This window comes from Bos indicus, chromosome 1 (genome assembly GCF_029378745.1).
Source record: "Bos indicus isolate NIAB-ARS_2022 breed Sahiwal x Tharparkar chromosome 1, NIAB-ARS_B.indTharparkar_mat_pri_1.0, whole genome shotgun sequence".
In the NCBI taxonomy this organism is placed as follows: Eukaryota; Metazoa; Chordata; class Mammalia; order Artiodactyla; family Bovidae; genus Bos; species Bos indicus.
In genome coordinates this window covers 57,586,469-57,606,284 of record NC_091760.1, presented here as the reverse complement: position 1 = coordinate 57,606,284, position 19,816 = coordinate 57,586,469, and the positions used below count along the sequence as shown (strand labels likewise).

General features: G+C 44.2%; 1 protein-coding gene across 1 annotated transcript in view; it reads right to left on the bottom strand.

The window, feature by feature from the left end:
* The window catches only part of C1H3orf52 (chromosome 1 C3orf52 homolog), a 41,483-nt gene extending 22,046 nt beyond the window's left edge, over positions 1-19,437 (bottom strand). The window contains exons 1-2 of the mRNA XM_070787682.1: positions 19,123-19,437; positions 4,103-4,232 (exon numbers count right to left, since the gene is read on the bottom strand). Coding sequence (XP_070643783.1) covers positions 4,103-4,232; positions 19,123-19,260 — 268 coding nt within the window. The 5' untranslated portion in view covers positions 19,261-19,437. The remainder of the gene's footprint in view (positions 1-4,102; positions 4,233-19,122) is intronic.
* Positions 19,438-19,816: the final 379 nt, after the last annotated feature.

The following is a 19,816-nucleotide window of genomic DNA, read 5'->3' as shown; positions in this document are numbered from 1 at the left end:
GATGAAACCTTCCCCTCCCACCCACCCCCACCACCTTTACTCTTCACAAGGAATTTATAATTTCTTAGGGAGAAAGAGAATCCATCAATTTTTTTTTTTTTTAGAGGTGGGACAAAACTAGCCTCTAGATTCAACAAGGATTCTCTGAGCTATGCCCCCACCCCAAAATTGTCTATTTTAAGAAGGTCTCAAAAAGAAATAATAATAATAATGATAAAGTTTCATTGTCTCTGTGAGCCTGGAGGAGTGTTAGCCTCTGCTCCACAGTATGGACACAGCCCAGGGTCAATGCCTTAAGCTGAGCTGTGATCCTAACTTTCCATCACTTCAGTGGCATACCAAGGGCAGAGTGGGGGGACAGCTCATCCCAGGTGCAGGCAAGAAGGGGTGCAGGGTCTGTACAGAATTAATAATAATGCAACTGACCACAGGATGGTCTGCCTGTATTATCACCACATCATAGCCATTCCTATCAATGTCAGTGGCAAGATACAGCTCTCCCAGGCATCTCATTCTGGGTACCCTATTGTCCCCTCCCTAGAATTGGATATCCTTCCACACTGGGATACAGTTAATGTCCCCTCTTTGTCCACTCCAGCTCCATGGCTATTATCATCTTCATCTCTGAGCCTCAGTCTGGGGACTGCAGAGCCCCGAGACAGTAAAGTAAGGAGGCGGGAGGAAGGGAATGGCAAACAAGGTCCTGAGAAACTTCACTTCCGAATGAAGAGACAGCATCACTTTCTAACAAATGTATACTCATTCCTTTTATATATATATTTTAGTATAGTTGCCATACATATATAAGTTATGAAAAGAAAGTGAAGCAAAAGTGAAGGTTGCTCAGTCGTGTCCGACTCTTTGCGACCCCATGGACTATACAGTCCATGGAATTCTCCAGGCCAGAATACTGGAGTGGATAGCCTTTCCCTTCTCCAGGGGATCTTCCTGACCCAGGGATTGAATCCAGGTCTTCCGCATTGCAAGCAGGTTCTTTACCAGCTAAGCCACAAGGGAAGCCCAAGAATACTGGAGTGGGTAGCCTATCCCTTCTCCCATGGATCTTCCCAACCCAGGAATCAAACCGGGGTCTCCTGCATTGCAGGTGGATTCTTTACTAACTGAGCTATCAAGAGTACAATATAGTGATTCACAATTTTTAAAGGTTATACTCCATTCATAGGCATTATAAAATACCAGCTACATTCCCCATGTTGTACAATTTATCCCTGTAGCTTATTTTATACCTAAAAGTTTGGATTTCTTTCCCCCTTACCCATATACCGCCCCTCCCACATTCACTAATGAAGGCACAGCCTACGACTTTCCCAACGGCCCTTTCTCCAGGCAGCAGCATTTTCCACAGAGTGCCAAGAGGTTCTATCAACATTCGATTCATATCAATGGGCCTGGCGCTTGAACAATGGCTTATTATTGCCGACTATCATCCCAGACACACCCACAGAGCTGCTCTGGGTGAGGCTGGGAAGCCCAGAGGGAGTCCTGTCCTTCCTCCTTCTTACCTACCGTACCCCCCACCACCCACACTAGACTCTCCCCACAGGCCCAAACCCTTGAAAATTCAGGTGCCAAGTAAAGTAAAAGTATTTCCCTGATTTAAAAAAAGTAAAAGTTTGAAAATCTCTTGGAGCATCAACACTTTTAAACAATTTTATAACCAAATTAAAAAGAAAGTCTGCACCACAAGTGTTAAGAAAAAGTTCTTCCCTAAATCTGATCCTATAAACTCTCATGTCCCCTGAGACACTATGGAGGGAGATGGAATCCTTTCCTCTGCAGGTTGTTCTTCGTGATTTGAAGTCAAATGACTCTCTGAGAATGGAAGACAGCTCTTGGGTCTTGAGTCTTTGGGGTTTTGTCTGTTTTCTTTTTCGTCCACACACTTGGCGGGATCTTAGTTCCCCGACCAGAGATCAAACTCATGCATGGAGTCTTAACCACTGGACCACCAGGGAAGTGCCTGGGTCCAGGGCTTTAGAATCCTGAATATCAAACCAACCAGATCTGTGGCATCATCCTCTGTTACAGGCGCCCGATGCTAGCAGATAGATCAGCCAACTTTCAGGCCAGCACTGGCTGGTCGTAACAGGATAAGATTGTGTGACTCAGTTCAGTTTCAACATCTACACGTGGGAGTTGATGGGAAGAGGTAGTACCAACACTCACAGTAAACCTACTGTCCTCAGTGTGATGGAGGAGGGGCAGTGGCATCCCTTATCAGCTTCTCCCTACCTCAGGACCAGTCTGTGGCCACAAAGCCACAGCATCCCACCTAAACACTGCCCTAAGTTACTAAGCAGACATGGTGGCCGCCTGGGAGGCTCACATGCTGGAGGCTGGCACACCTCATCAGAGTTTTCCTATTCCTTCAAGCACCATAAAACCTTGAGACAGGAGATGAAAGGGTTGGGACAAGGTGGAACAGGAGGTGAATAACGAATGCAGTCCCTTAGGAGAATTCCCAGAGCCCCCTCTGGGGAAACTCAGGGGCCGCCATTCTTGCTCTCATTCTGTGACTGGGTTTGCTATGGACAGCCCGGCTCAACCTTAATCCTGTGGTGACCAGATCACTCTCATGATCCACTTCAGAGTGAGTATGCCCACTTCAAAAGAGCCCTCTCACACCGCTGCAGCCTGCAACTACCCCTACACACACAATCAAAGCATTTTTCTTCTTTCTTTTTTTGAAACAGAAATCATTGAGTATCCCCGCTTCAGAAGAGCCCCTTCACACCCCTGCAGCCTGCAACCATCCCTACATAGAAATGAAAGCATTTTCTTTTCTTTTTTGAAACAGAAATGATTGCCCACTAGGGGGCGCTATATTTGTCATCATAAAAATCTTAATACTGATAATCATAAAAAAAAATAATAGCAACTACCTAAAAGACTTTTTCAGAGAAGGCAATGGCAACCCACTCCACTACTCTTGCCTGGAAAATCCCATGGACGGAGGAGCCTGGTAGGCTGCAGTCCATGGGGTCGACTGAGCGACTTCACTTTCACTTTTCACTTTGATGCACTGGAGAAGGAAATGGCAACCCACTCTAGTGTTCTTGCCTGGAGAATCCCAGGGATTGGGGAGCCTGTTCGGCTGCTGTCTATGGGGTCACACAGAGTCGGACACGACTGAAGCAACTTAGCAGCAGCAGCAGCAGCAGCAAAAGACTTTTTAAAAGTGTGGAAGGGTACATCATGCAGTAATTTTAAATATATATATATATATGTATATATGTTCACACATAACTTTTAATGAATTGTCAAACTGGTTGCAATGTAACACTAAAATCTTAAAGTTAAGCTACAAAATTATAAAAAAAAAAAAAAAAAAAAAACTGACCTCAAATTAAAATGCAGGTAAGAAAAAAACTAGAGAAAAGTGTAACAAAATACTAATAATGTGGATGGGCTTTATGGGTAACTGAACATGTACTATTTTCATATTCAGAATAAAAGATAAAATGAGATAAAATATGTAGAATACATAGGCAACACCAGCACCATAAGAGTTTTTATTTTGCACACCCATAAACACAAACATAGTGATTTCTAAAAGAAGTTAAGATAATGACAGCTAACAGATACATGCTTCTATAGTTTGTAAAATGCTTTCAAATACATTATTCATCATTTTGTCATTACAGTGATGTGCCAGGTATATCAGATAAAGTTGGCTTTATACAATAATAACCCTTTATAATAATTATCTTTACTAAGTAAATTATTTTAAAAAATTTTCAAACACACATGTGTAAGATACAATAAAATATCAATTTATGTTTAAATAAATTAAAATTTTTGAGAAATCTTCAACATCCAGTGCATAGAGTTTAGGGCAAAACAATGATCCCCATAATTCTACCAGAGTTTATAAAACAAACAAACAAACCAAAAGTAAAATTTAAAAAAAGCAAAAATCACGTATATCGCCCATCTATACAACATACCCCAAAGCAGTTTTAAATTCATATTACAGTGATGAAGTAGCAGTGAGTATATCTTCGATTTCAGCATTTAAGTCATAAGCATTATTACATAAGTTCTTAAAATACATCAACTTAGTCACATTTAAAACTCTTACCTCCAGTTAGACATAAGCTTATGATGATGACTAGAATGAAACTCAGGAAAACAGAGGCAAGGACCATCCAGAGTTTGCACTTTCCAATCAACTTCTTATTACAGGAGCTCCAAGGGCTTTCCTTGTCAGCCTGGAAAGCAGAGGAAGACTGTGATGCAGTCATTTGGTCTCAAGAAACATTTTTTAATGCTTACTATGGGCCAGTGACACAGAAATGAAGGCAGCAGGATCCTGATCTCAAGGAACTCCACTCTACTGAGTCAAGCTCACAAAAGAACAGACGGAACCTCATAAAGAAGTTAAGGAGAACATGCTCTGGGGACTCTGAGGTGGGAAGAACAGGCAAGATTTTGAAAGATGAACAGAGAAAGGCAATCCAAACCCAGGAAAGAACATCCTGAGCATTGATTCATAATGAAATTGGCTAAAAGATTCATCTGATGGGAATGCAGGTTTCAGAGGCAAGTAATGACAGTTAAGATTGGAGAGAATGAAAGGTTGGAGCATCCCTGAAGCATCTTGAATGCTGGCAGAGTGGTGTAGACTTAATTCGGTCTGGACTGGGAACCCACTGAAGATTTTTGGTACACAAAAGCTGAGTAGAAGATTAAGAGAAAAATAATTAAAAGATGCTTACTCCTTGGAACAAAGCTAGTGGAGGTAATAGAATTCCAGTTGAGCTATTCCAAATCCTGAAAGATGATGCTGTGAAAGTGCTGCACTCAATATGCCAGCACATTTGGAAAACTCAGCAGTGGCCACAGGACTGGAAAAGGTCAGTTTTCATTTCAATCCCAAAGAAAGGCAATGCCAAAGAATGCTCAAACTACCGCACAATTGCACTCATCTCACATGCTAGTAAAGTAATGCTTAAAATTCTCCAAGCCAGGCTTCAGCAATATGTGAACTGTGAACTTCCTGATGTTCAAGCTGGTTTTAGAAAAGGCAGAGAAACCAGAGATCAAATTGTCAACATCCGCTGGATCATGGAAAAAGTAAGAGAGCTCCAGAAAAACATCTATTTCTGCTTTATTGACTATGCCAAAGCCTTTGACTGTATGGATCACAATAAACTGTGGAAATTTTGAAAGAGAATACCAGACCACCTGATCTGCCTCTTGAGAAATTTGTATGCAGGTCAGGAAGCAACAGTTAGAACTGGACATGGAACAACGGACTGGTTCCAAATAGGAAAAGGAGTAGGTCAAGGTTGTATATTGTCACCCTGTTTATTTAACTTATATGCAGAGTACATCATGAGAAATGCTGGACTGAAAGAAACACAAGCTGGAATCAAGATTGCCGGGAGAAATATCAATAACCTCAGATATGCAGATGACACCACCCTTATGGCAGAAAGTGAAGAGGAACTAAAAAGCCTCTTGATGAAAGTGAAAGTGGAGAGTGAAAAAGTTGGCTTAAAGCTCAACATTCAGAAAACGAAGATCATGGCATCCGGTCCCATCACTTCAAGGGAAATAGATGGGGAAACAGTGGAAACAATGTCAGACTTTACTGTTCTGGGCTCCAAAATCACTACAGATGGTGACTGCAGCCATGAAATTAAAAGACGCTTACTCCTTGGAAGGAAAGTTATGACCAACCTAGATAGCATATTCAAAAGCAGAGACATTACTTTGCCAACAAAGGTTCGTCTAGTCAAGGCTATGGTTTTTCCAGTGGTCATGTATGGATGTGAGAGTTGGACTGTGAAGAAGGCTGAGCGCTGAAGAATTGATGCTTTTGAACTGTGGTGTTGGAGAAGACTCTTGAGAGTCCCTTGGACTGCAAGGAGATCCAACCAGTCCATTCTGAAGGAGATCAGCCCTGGGATTTCTTTGGAAGGAATGATGCTAAAGCTGAAACTCCAGTACTTTGGCCACCTCATGCGAAGAGCTGACTCATTGGAAAAGACTCTGATGCTGGGAGGGATTGGGGGCAGGAGGAGAAGGGGACGACAGAGGATGAGATGGCTGGATGGCATCACTGACTCGATGGACGTGAGTCTGAGTGAACTCCGAGAGTTGGTGATGGACAGGGAGGCCTGGTGTGCTGCAATTCATGGGGTCGCAAAGAGTCAGACACGACTGGGCGACTGATCTGCTCTGACTCCTTGGAAGAAAAGTTATGACCAACCTAGATAGCATATTCAAAAGCAGAGACATTACTTTGCAACAAAGGTCCATCTACTCAAAGCTATGGTTTTTCCAGTGGTCATGTATGGATGTGAGAGTTGGACTGTGAAGAAGGCTGAGTGTCGAAGAATTGATGCTTTTGAACTGTGGTGTTGGAGAAGACTCTTGAGAGTCCCTTGGACTGCAAGGAGATCCAACCAGTCCATTCTGAAGGAGATCAGCCCTGGGATTTTTTGGAGGGAATGATGCTGAAGCTGAAACTCCAGTACTTTGGCCACCTCATGCGAAGAGTTGATTCACTGGAAAAGACTCTGAAGCTGGGAGGGATTGAGGGCAGGAGGAGGAGGGGACGACAGAGGATGAGATGGCTGGATGGCATCACTGACTCGATAGGTGTGAGTCTGAGTGAACTCCAGGAGTTGGTGATGGACAGGGAGGCCTGGCATGCTGCGATTTTAGGGTTGCAAAGAGTCAGACTGAGCGACTGAACTGAACTGAACTGAATGTATAGTTTACACCAAGAAAAAGCTAAGAACCTACTGCTGTGGCCCAGACTCTATGTAATAAGGAAGGAACACCAGGAAATAAGCCTGCAATGTGTTCAGTGATGCAGAGGGTGGGGTCAAAGTAAATAATTACAACCGCTATGGTCTATAGAACACCATTTCACTTATCTAAACAGCCCTGCAAGGGATGTGTTGGTGTTGTTACTTAGTCGCTAATTAGTGTCCTATTCTTCTTCAACCCCATGTACTGTAGCCCTCCAGGCTCCTCTGGCCTTGGGATTTCCCAGGCAAGAATACTGGAATGGGTTGCCATTTCCTTCTCCAGGGAATCTTCCCAACCCAGGGACTGAACCCTTGTCTCCTGCATTGGCAGGTGGATTCTTTACTACTGAGCCACAAGGGAAGCCCTAACTTGAAGTTAGGATAATAGAAATTACATAAAGTGAAAACCAAAGAGAAAAGAGTGAGTAAATAGCAGAGCAATGAAGAACTGTGGGATAGTATTAAACAATGCAGTCCAAAGATAACTGGAATCCCAGAGGGAGAATAAAAAACTGGGGGCAGATAAAATATTTGAAGAAATACTGGGTAAAACACATCCTAAGACTACAGACGGGCACAAAACTACATACTTAAGAAACTTAAGAGTCCAAACTTAGGGAAAACAAACAAACTGTACCTAGACAAATATTCAAATTGCTAACATCCAAACACACAAAAAACCTTGAAGACAGCTGGAGGAAACTCATTTTACCTACCCTTATGGATTTAATGGTTTTATCCCAGGGTTCATATGTTGATGTCCTAAACCACCTTACCCACCACCCCAGTGTGGCTGTATTTGGACATGGGCCTGGTAAAGAAATAATAGAGAATGAAGTTCTAAGGGTGGGATTAGTGTCCTTATGGGGCTTTCCAGGTGGCACTAGTGGTAAAGAACCTGCCAATCCAGGAGACAGCAGATGCTGTTTCAGTCCCTGGGTGGAGAAGATCCCCTGGAGGAGGGCATGATAACTCACTCCACTATTCCTACCTGGAGAATCCCATGAACAGAACAGCCCGGTGGCCTATAGTCCATAGGGTCGAAAAGAGTCGGACACGACTGAAGTGACTTAGCACACACACACACCACGCAGTGTCCTTATAAGAAGAGATACCAGAGAACTCACATTGTCTCTCCACCTCGGTGAACATGCACCAAGAAAAGGACATGAGACGATATGCTGAGAAGGTGGCCTTCTACTGCCAGGAAGAGCGCTCTCACCAGAACCAACCACGCTGGCAGCCTGATCTGGGACGTCCAGTCTCCTGGACTGTGAGAACATTAATTTCTGTTGTTTAAGCCACCTGCCCTGTGGTGTTCTGTCATGGCAGCCCGAAGAGACCATAACACCTACAAAGGAACAAAGATAAGTCCACTTCGAAGAAGCAGTTTGGGAGAGGTTGGCCGGGTTGGGGTTGTATCCTGGCTGAGTGTCACTGCCCCGCACATGCGCTCTCTCTCTAGTCCACAGCCTCCCCGCATCAGTGTGTGGAGCTCCAGCTTACGTGTGTACCCAGCTTTCTCTCTCGGTACTGTAGCTAACCCCTAAAAGGTCCCATTCCTCTTCTCGTATGTCCTACATGAAAACCATGGGAAACAATAGAATATGATGGATAAAAAATGTGGATCTGGATCTGGATCCCAATCCCAGTTACACCACTTAAAGGCAGGGTGACTATCAGCAAACTACTTACTGAAATTCACTGGCCCCAAGGTTCACAACTGTAAAACGTACTGAGTAATAAATCTGGCTCACAGGACTGTTGTAAACACTAGAGATCATGCAGACGAAGCACTTGCTAAACAAGAGCAGAGTGGAGGTCGCGCTTTGGCACCCCTGAGCGCACTTGACATTGGCTCTCAACATGGGAGCCAGTGGGTTACACTGAGTGTTCACCTTCCCACCAAGCAGCAACAGGCACTTCCTGAACTGATGCCTTGTTAACTTCCTCTCCCGTGGTGACTTTAGCGGAAGCCATCAGGAAAGAAAACTGTCCACATAAGGACAATTCCGTTTTTCTTACTGAGTGGGTCCCAGCCCTCAGAATCTCCTGAAGGGGAATTTAAACAACACATACCTAGGCACAGATTATAGGGGAAATGGGCAGCCCCAGTTTGAAAATGTAAATCTCCCAACGTCAATCAACTGCTTTACCAGAGGTCGGTGGGGGGGCCCTGGTCTGGAGCCTCCTGCCCTCTGGAAACCAGGTAAAATCTCTCCCTTTTGTGGAGGCCTCCCTACCAGGCTTCCCTCAGACAGCACCCAGTATATGAGCTATCCACACAGCTCATCTGCTGTGGCCACCACCTGCCTTGTCTGGTTTCAGGTCCAAATGTAAATAGATACTGGCCTTATTTACCTAGGGAAAGTGAAACCACCCAGAGTGAGGAGTGGCTCTTACAATTCCCCTGTTCTTATATCCCACACCTCATACATGTAAGATACAGTTAATAAATGTGTGTTCCTGAGTTACAATGGGTGCCCCAAATATTGAAAATGTACTTTGAAAAGTTCTAGAGTAGAGGTCACACTTTGGAGCCCCTGCGTGCACTGGCCCTTCAGGTGGTGTGTGGTGAGGGGATGGCGTAAAGGTCCCAGCAACATCTAGACAGAGGCAAACTCTCTTTGAGGTAAGAGTGTCTGGAATCCGAGCGTAAGCACCTCTCACTCTCACCTGAAGCCTGAGCACTGCTCCAAGGTCACCAAGGCTAGGGGCTCAACAAGGCACAAGGCAAAGAGGAGCCCAATACAAGAAGCCTTGAACTTCTCAGGGTAAAACCCTATCTTCCTGTTAACAGAGGTCCTAAGACACATTTTAGTTCTCAAGAGACAGCAGGGACCACAAGTCAGTTCAGTTCAGTTCAGTCGCTCAGTTGTGTCCAACTTTTTGCGACCCCATGGACTGTAACACGCCAGGCTTCCCTGTCCATCACCAACTCCTGGAGCTTACTCAAACTCATGTCCATCGAGTCGGTGATACCATCCAACTATCTCATCCTCTGTTGTCCCCTTCTCCTCCTACCTTCAATACTTCCCAGTATCAGGGGCTTTTCAAGTGAGTCAGTTCTTCACATCAGGTGGCCAAATTATTGGAGTTTCAGCTTCAGCATCAGTCCTTCTAATGAACATTCAGGACTGATTTCTTTTAGGATTGGATCCCTTTGCAGTCCAAGGGACTCTCAAGAGTCTTCTCCAACACCAAGTTCAAAAGCATCAATTCTTCAGAGCTCAGCTTTCTTTATAGTCCAACTCTCACATCCATACATGACTACTGGAAAAACCATAGCTTTGACTAGAGAGACTTTTGTTGGCAAAGTAATGTCTCTGCTTTTGAATATGCTGTCTAGGTTGGTCATAGCTTTTCTTCCAAGGAGCAAGAGTGTTTTAATTTCATGGCTGCAGGTACCATCTGCAGTGATTTTGGAGCCTGAAAAAATTAGTCTCTCACTGTTTCCATTGTTTCCCCATCTCTTTGCCATGAAGTGATGGGACCAGATGCCATGATCTTATTTTCTGAATGTTGAGTTTCAAGCCAACTTTTTCACTCTCCTGCTTCACTTTCATCAAAAGGCTCTTTAGTTCTTCTTTGCTTTCGGCCATAAGGGTGGTGTCATCTGTATATCTGAGGTTATTGATATTTCTCCCGGAAATCTTGATTCCAGCTTGTACTTCCTCCAGCTTGGCATTTCATATGATATACTCTGCATATAAGTTAAATAAGCAGGGTGACAATATACAGCCTTGATGTACTCCTTTCCCGATTTGGAACCAGTCAGCTGTTCCATGTACAGTTCTAACTGTTGCTTCCTGACCTGCATACAGATTGCTCAGGAGACAGGTCAGGTGGGTTGGTATTTCCATCTCTTGAAGAATTTTCCACAGTTTGTTGTGATCCACAGTCAAAGGCTTTGGAATAGTCAATAAAGCAGAAGTAGACATTTTTCTGGAACTCTCTTGCTTTTTCGATGATACAATAGATGTTGGCAATTTGATCTATGGTTCCTCTGCCATTTCTAAATTCAGCTGGAACATCTGGAAGTTCATGGTTCACATACTGTTGAAGCCTGACTTGGAGAATTTTGAGTATTACTTTGTTAGCATGTGAGATGAGTGCAATTGTGCGGTAGTTTGAACATTCTTTGGCATTGCCTTTCTTTGGGATTGGAATGAAAACTGATCTTTTCCAGTCCAGTGACCACTGCTGAGTTTTCCAAATTTGCTGGCATATTGAGTGCAGCACTTTCACAGCATCACCTTTTAAGATTTGAAATAGCTCAACTGGGATTCCATCACCTCCACTAGCTTTATTCGTAGTGATGCTTCCTAAGGCCCACCCAACTTTGAATTCCAGGACATCTGGCTCTAGGTGAGTGATCACACCATCGTGATTATCTGGGTCATGAAGATCTTTTTTGTGTAGTTCTTCTGTGTATTCTTGCCACCTCTTCTTAATATCTTCTGCTTCTGTTAGGCCCATACCGTTTCTGTCCTTTATGTACCCATATTTGCATGAAATGTTCCCTTAGTATCTCTAATTTTCTTGAAGAGATGTCTAGTCTTTCCCATTCTATTGTTTTCCTCTATTTCTTTGCAATGATCATTGAAAAAGGCTTTCTTATTTCTCCTTGCTATTCTTTGGAACTCTACATCCAGATGCTTATATCTTTCCTTTTCTCCTTTGCCTTTTGCTTCTCTTTTCACAGCTATTTGTAAGGCCTCCTCAGACAAACATTTTACCTTTTTGCATTTCTTATTCTTGGGAATGGTCTTGATTCGGGCCTCCTGTACAATGTCACAAACTCTGTCCATAGTTCTTCAGGCACTCTGCCTATCAGATCTAATCCCTCGAATCTATTTTGTCACTTCCACTGTGTAATTGTAAGGGATTTGATTTAGGTCATACCTGAATGGTCTAGTGCTTTTCCCTACTTTCTTTCAATTTAAGTCTGAATGTGGCAATAAGGAGTTCATGATCTAAGCCACAGTCAGCTCCTGGTCTTGTTTTTGCTGATTGTATAGAGTTTCTCCCTCTTTGGTTGCAAAGAATATAACCAATCTGATTTCAGTATTGACTGTCTGGTGATGTCCATGTGTAGAGTCTTCTTTTGTGTTGTTGGAAGAAGATGTTTGCTATGACCAGTGCGTTCTCTTGGGAAAATTCTGTTAGCCTTTGACCTGCTTATTTTTTGTACTCCAAGGCCAAATTTGCCTGTTACTCCAGGTGTTTCTTGACTTCCTACTTTTGCATTCCAGCTCCCTATAATAAAGAGGACATCTTTTTTGAGTGTTAGTTCTAGAAGGTCTTGTAGGTCTTCATAGAACCATTCAACTTCAGCTTCTTCAGCATTACTGGCCGGAGCATAGACTTGGATTACTGTGATATTGAATGGTTTGCCTTGGAAACGAGCAGAGATCATTCTGTCATCTTTGAGATTGCATCCAAGTACTGCATTTTGGACTCTTTCGCTGACTCAGATGCCTACCCTATTTCTTCTAAGGGATTCCTGCCCACAGTAGTAGATATAATGGTCATCTGAGTTAAATTCACCCATTCCAGTCCATTTTAGTTCACTGATTCCTAGAATGTCGACATTCACTCTTGCCATCTCCTGTTTGACCACTTCCAATTTGCCTTGATTCATGGACCATGAACATGACTAGGTTCATGGACTAGGATTTGCCTTGATTCATGGACCATGAACCATGGACCATGAACATGACTAGATTCATGGACTAGGAACATTCCAGGTTCCTATGCAATATTGCTCTTTACAGCATCAGACTTTACTTCCATCACAAGTCACATTCACAACTGGGTGTTGTTTTTGCTTTGGCTCCATCTCTTCATTCTTTCTGGAGTTATTTCTCCACTGATTTCCAGTAGCATATTGGGCACCTACCAACCTGGGGCGTTCATTTGTCAGTGTCTTATCTTTTTGCCTTTTCATACTGTTCATGGGGTTCTCAAGGCAAGAATACTGAAGTAGTTTGCCATTCCCTTCTCCAGCAGACCACATTTCGTCAGAACTCTCCACCATGACCATTTTGGGTGGCCCTACACGAAATGGCCTGGAGTCTCAAATGAGCCAGAGAATGAGGGTCATGTATCTCTCTGGTCTTTTGGGCCTTCATATATGCTGTCCCCTAGAGACCACAACCAGGACCCTAGTGGTTTGATGAGACCAATAGTCTCATTTCCTGGGTGAACTCGGCTCAGAATTACACAGCCCTCCTCTGTAGGATATGCCTCTTCCAGTCCAGCCCATCACAGCCGTCCTACATGCAGCCCCCTTCACCTGCCTGCTGTCAGCTCCAAGGCAGAGACCACTATCCTTTGAATGACTCATTTTCACATCCTTTAAGTCATAGTAAAACGGTCAGTTAGCCACACACAAGACAACTGAGTACAGGGCTTCTCGGCTGTCTCTACATTAGAGTCAACCCAAGAATTCTTTTTAGAAGTGCCCCCAGGGGATTCCACTGGACCTTGAGGGTGCAGAGCCTCTGACACAAAAGATGTGCGCTACTCGTGCACACTGGGTCATGAAAACACACTGCCTCCTGCACTGCCTTCTTTAGTCCCTCTTGCCCAAATTCTAGGTCATGAGGAGAGGCCACAGGAAGTTTTTTCTCCAGAGTGACTTTCAAAGATTTTTACAAACTGCATCTTACATTCTATGATTGAAGTATACGGCCCAAGAATTTTTGTGATTTTCCTTTGCCTATTCCCCCAGATTTTCACATCCCTCTTCAGATAAGGTTCAAATACATGACATACGGTCCTGCAACAATAGCAGGACTACATAGCTCTTGGATACAAAAGCTTTTTCTTCTCTTTGGCTCAAAGAGGAGCAGATATTATATGTGTGCATGCTCAGTCTTTTCAGTCAGGTCCAACTCTGCGATGCTATATACTGTAGCCCACCAGGCTCCTCCATCCATGGGATTCTCCAGGCAGAAATCCTGGAGTGGGTAGCCATTTCCTCCTCCAGGGGATATTCCCAACCCAGGAATCAAACCCATGTCTCCTGCAGCTCCTGCATTGCAGGCAGATTCTTTACCACTGAGCCACCAGGGAAGCCCAGATATTATATAGATAAGGGGGAAATTTTCTTAGCACACAGTAAAATCTATACTTTAATGTTCATTGTGGGGCTTAATCTACTTGTTGACTGAAGCACAAAAGAGCCAGTTGATCCTAGTCCTAAATTCTAAACAACACATGGCAATAGGCTAATTTTTATCCAACTTATTCAAATCTGCCTTGCCCACCTCAAAACTCTCCATGTACTGAATTAATAGTTATTATTATCATGAGGCTACTATCCTTAAAAATGTCTCTGGGACTTCTGTTTAAAAACTGAGGTCAGAGTCCATGTAATAAACCATAAAAGAAAACTAGTCTTGGGACTTGCTTGGTGGTTCAGTGGCTAAGATTCCATGCTTTAAACACAGCCAGCCCAGGTTCGATCCCTCGTCAGGAAACCAAATCCACAGGCTGCAACTGAAGATCTCATATGCTGCAATGAAGATCAAAAATCCTACGTGTCACAACTAAGACTAGGCACAGGCAAATAAATAATTGATTAAAAAAAAAAAAAAGCTAGTCTGGCTCAATTATCCCTGATGGCTTTTCCAGTTTTGACCCAACTACACTGCCCTATTTACACTGACAGTAGGCAAAGTGAAGTTCAATGGCTTACAATTTTTCCTTCAATTTCCAAACCCAAATTAAGAAAGGGAAAGAACTTCTTCCCATGACGCTTGAATACTCCCTCAGATATCCCTTCCAGGTAGGAAGATACTCCATGATATGGGATGTCTTCTTCCCAATGATGCCCAAACTGTTCCCTGCTCCTCACCGATCTACCCATCTGCCTGTAACTCCCTCATCAGTCCTGATACACCACTCAACTCTTCACATTTCACCTATGTTCCATCACTTACAGAATCAGTAATAGTATATAACTTAGGCAGTTATACACAAATGAATATAAATTATGTGATTATGTCTATATATTCAAATTAGATGTACATATTAATACACACACACACACACACGCACACACACATACACACAATGTGCTTCCCTGGTGGCTCAGATAGTAAAGAATCTCCCTGCAATGCAGGAGACCCAGGTTCCATCCCTGGGTCAGGAAGATCCCTGGAGAAGAGAATGGCTACCCATTCCAATATTCTTGTCTGGAGAATCCCATGGACAGAGGAGTCTGGTGGGCTACAGTCCACGGGGTCGCAAAGAGTCGGACAAGACTGAGAGACTAACACTTTTACTTTTCATATATATGCGGCTGCTGGTGCTGCTAAGTCGCTTCAGTCGTGTGCGACCCCGTAGACGGCAGCCCACCAGGCTCCCCCGTCCCTGGGATTCTCCAGGCAAGAACACTGTAGTGGGTTGCCATTTCCTTCTCCAATGCATGAAAGTGAAAAGTGAAAGTGAAGTCGCTCAGTCGTGTCTGACCCTCAGCAACCCCATGGACTGCAGCCTACCAGGCTCCTCTGTCCATGGGATTTTCCAGGCAAGAGTCCTGGAGTGGGGTGCCATTGCCTTCTCCATATATATGCACACATATAAAATAAATCAACAAAACCAGCATAAGTTTGAATCCTAAAAGGCCTGAGTTCAATCTCAGAGCCAACGAACTTCAGGATTTTGGTAACTTCTCTGAACCTCAAGTTCTTCACTCTTTGTCAAATCAGAATGAAGTTAGTTGTGCTAATTAAATGCATTTATGTAGCAGAAGTATTTGACACATGATAGGTACAAAACATATGGTTCATAAAAACACATGATCTTATGCTACATTTCAAAACCAGAAATCTTAATATACGGTATAGATCTTCATGACCCAGATAATTACGATGGTGTGATCACTGACCTAGAGCCAGACATCCTGGAATGTGAAGTCAAGTGGGCCTTAGAAAGCATCACTATGAACAAAGCTAATGGAGGTGACAGAATTCCAGTTGAGCTATTCCAAATCCTGAAAGATGATGCTGTGAAAGTGCTGCACTCAATATGCCAGCACATTTGGAAAACTCAGCAGTGGCCACAGGACTGGAAAAGGTCAGTTTTCTTTTCAATCCCAAAGCAAGGCAATGCCAAAGAATGCTCAAACTACTGCATAATTGCACTCATCTCACACGCTAATAAAGTAATGCTCAAAATTCTCCAAGCCAGGCTTCAGCAATATGTGAACCATGAACTTCCAGATGTTCAAGCTGGTTTTAGAAAAGGCAGAGGAACCAGAGATCAAATTGCCAATATCCGCTGGATCATGGAAAAAGTAAGAGAGCGCCAGAAAAACATCTATTTCTGCTTTATTGACTATGCCAAAGCCTTTGACTGTATGGATCACAATAAACTGTGGAAAATTCTGAAAGAGATGGGAATACCAGACCACCTGATCTGCCTCTTGAGAAATCTGTATACAGGTCAAGAAGCAACAGTTAGAACTGGACATGGAACAAGAGACTGGTTCCAAATAGGAAAAGGAGTACGTCAAGGCTGTATATTGTCACCCTGTTTATTTAACTTATATGCAGAGTACATCATGAGAAACGCTGGACGGGAAGAAGCACAAGTTGGAATCAAGATTGCCAGGAGAAATATCAATAACCTCAGATATGCAGATGACACCACCCTTATGGCAGAAAGTGAAGAGGAACTAAAAAGCCTCTTGATGAAAGTGAAAGAGGAGAGTGAAAAAGCTGGCTTAAAGCTCAACATTCAGAAAACGAAGATCATGGCATCTGGTTCCATCACTTCTTGGGAAATAGATGGGGAAACAGTGTCAGACTTTATTTTTCTGGGCTCCAAAATCACTGCAGATGGTGACTGCAGCCATGAAATTAAAAGACGCTTACTCCTTGGAAGGAAAGTTATGACCAACCTAGATAGCATATTCAAAAGCAGAGACATTACTTTGCCAACAAAGTTCCATCTAGTGAAGGCTATGGTTTTTCCTGTGGTCATGTATGGATGTGAGAGTTGGACTGTGAAGAAAGCTGAACACCGAAGAATTGATGCTTTTGAACTGTGGTGTTGGAGAAGACTCTTGAGAGTCCCTTGGACTGCAAGGAGATCCAACCAGTCCATTCTGAAGGAGATCAGCCCTGGGTGTTCACTGGAAGGACTGATGTTGAAGCTGAAACTCCAGTACTTTGGCCACCTCATGAGAAGAGTTGACTCACTGGAAAAGACTCTGATGCTGGGAGGGATTGGGGGCAAGAGGAGAAGAGGACGACAGAGGATGAGATGGCTGGATGACATCACTGACTCAATGGATGTGAGTCTGGGTGAACTCCGGGAGTTGGTGATGGACAGGGAGGCTTGGCATGCTTCGATTCATAGGGTCACAAAGAGTCAGACATTACTGAGAGACTAAACTGAACTGAACTGAACACACCAAATTCTTAAAAGTCTGTATCTCATGCTTATGCTACATTTGTTGACTTTTCAATTTAAAATACACTTCCACTGATGCTATGGAACCGAGGAGAATGATCAACACATTAGATGAGGATTTTTTTCTCTTTTCTAAAGTTTTTCCTCTTCAAGCATTTCTAGAATGTTCTCCAAATGCTGATGTAACCCTCATCTGCACACCATTCTGTTCCTCACACAGCTTTCCTATTCAGTGACTTACAAAGCTAGTTCACAAGGAAGTCTCAGATATCTGTATATACCTGGCTAACAAGGAAGTAATTAAAACATGAAAGAGCAATCTCTACCAGGTAGGTACTAAATGATAATAAAATACTGACACCCTATATATGTCCGGCTCCTCCACTGTCTTCAATGTGAATTCCCAGGCTCACAGAGAAGACTGGTTGGCCACATTACATTACCGTCAGTTGACAGCTGGGAAAAGAAAACATAGACCTTAGTTTCTTGCCTCGGGACACACCTTTTAGTAGGGAAGGTGTCACCGGAACTCAGATGTCTGGATTCAGTCCCAAACCATGCAGTCCCTGGGGTTCCTGGGTCTACCCAACACAAGGCAAGTACTCCCAATTCCCACTCCCTGACACTGCCTTGGAGGACCCATACAAGTCCACCCAAGCAAGTCCGCCATTACAACCACATACACAGAGATCAAATCATCTTTCTTCAACATTCATTGTCCTATGGCATTCATCTTTCATTCAAATATAAAGTACCAAATTACTCTCCAGGGTACCTATAAAAGCAGACTTTACATTATTTCCAGGAATCAAGAAGAAGGCAAAAGCAATGCTTTCAACTTCTGAATTTCCTGTTTACCCCTTAAATTAATAGCTGAACAGTCAAAGAAATAGGAGTGGAGGAGAGGGACCCAGAAAGGTCAGGTTGGAAGCATATGTATATACATGGGGAGGTCCATATACCTAGTAAACATCAAGTCAGTTTGAAGAGTTAATCAGAAGGTAGAATTCAAAGTCTCTGCTGTTTTACAGGCATTTGATGAGAATGAATAAGTTTCCTGTCACTGTTAGGGCTGAATCAGAAAAGAGTTCTGTCTAAACATCACCAGCGACTTTCTCAGAAACTAAAATGAGGCCAAAGCACGAACCTGGAAACTGAGTTAAGCAGGGCAAGTTCACTCCACCCCCACCCCCACCCCAGTCCTCTGTGCTAAGTGCTAAGTCGCTTCAGTAGCAGATTCTTTGCGACCCCTTGGACTGCAGCCGGCCAGGCTCCTCTGTCCGTGGGATTCTCCAGACAAGAATACTGGAGTGGGTTACCATTTCCTTCTCTTGCCTTTTTCTCCCTTCTCCCCTACATCTCTTTCTGTGAAACCAAATGGCCAGACTGGGCGAAGACATAAAGTGTGGACCCAGGGGATGGTTAGCAAAGATGGATGATAGTGGGCAGTGGATGAAGGCTGGGGGTGAGGGAGTGGTAGAGGAACAAGTGGCAAGGCAGTATAGAAAAGGAAGGCTAAGAGATTCTCAAGAAAAGAGGACTCCAGTTACCATTTCTAATTCTTTGCACCGAGGTGTGGGGGGGGGGGGGTGTATTTCTGAAAGTTAAAAAAATTTTCAAAACCACCTCTACCTCTGGTGATTCTCTCTCTGAAGAGAAGAGCACACACTTCCCAGATAAAACTCTTTAATTTCCCTGAGTCGGAGGGATCCGAGGGAAGGCTCAGGCTGGAGGGCATTTCGGTGTCTGCTCCATTCAGAACTTTCCAGAGCGCACCACGGACGCAGGGGCTAGGCTGCGCCCCGGGAGCTGCCTGGAAACCTGAAACTGTGTCCTGCCACACCCGGGTCCTGGCCTGCAGCCTGCCTTAGAGCCAGGATAACAGCGGCCAGAGCCAAGGAGACCTTACCTGGACTGGGCAGGGCTCCTCGGCTAAAGAAAGGATGCCCTGGACGGCTCCGTTGAGAGGCGTCTGCTCTTCTGGCCTCCCTTGGATCACCGAGAGCTCCAGCTCATTTCCTGGAGATGGGGGACTGGCCCCCTCCATGAACCGGCAGAGGGGGACTAAACAGCCCGCCAGGAAGCAGTACGCATACACCCGCGGGTGCAGAGTCCAAAGTGGCCTAGCGAGCTACTCACTCCACCCCCGGGCGGGGAGGCCTCGGGTAGTAGGAGGGGCCCGACGGGGCGGGGCGCTGCCTTCAGCGCGGGGGAAGCGCGCCTCGCTCCCTCCAGGCGCCAAGGCATTCCCAGCTGTGAGCTCAGGTGCACTGCGGAAGAAGGCTGTTTTTCTGGTTTGTTCTGGGCGCTGCCTGCTCTGCCGTTTTCAATTCGCACAATTCAATACAAAGCCGAAGCTGAGCGGGTGGCCTGATTGGGCTTTGGGCTTTGACATGGATGGACATTCCATCCTCCCCGAGGAGCTGTCTGTTGCCAAGGCTTGCTCCAACTTTCACTGCCTAGCAAAATTTCATTCATTTAATCTGATCACTTAATGGCAAATAGATGGGGGAATAATGAAAACAGTATAAGACTTTATTTTTGGGGGCTCCAAAACCACTGTGGATGGTGACTGCAGCCATGAAATCAAGAGACTCTTGCTC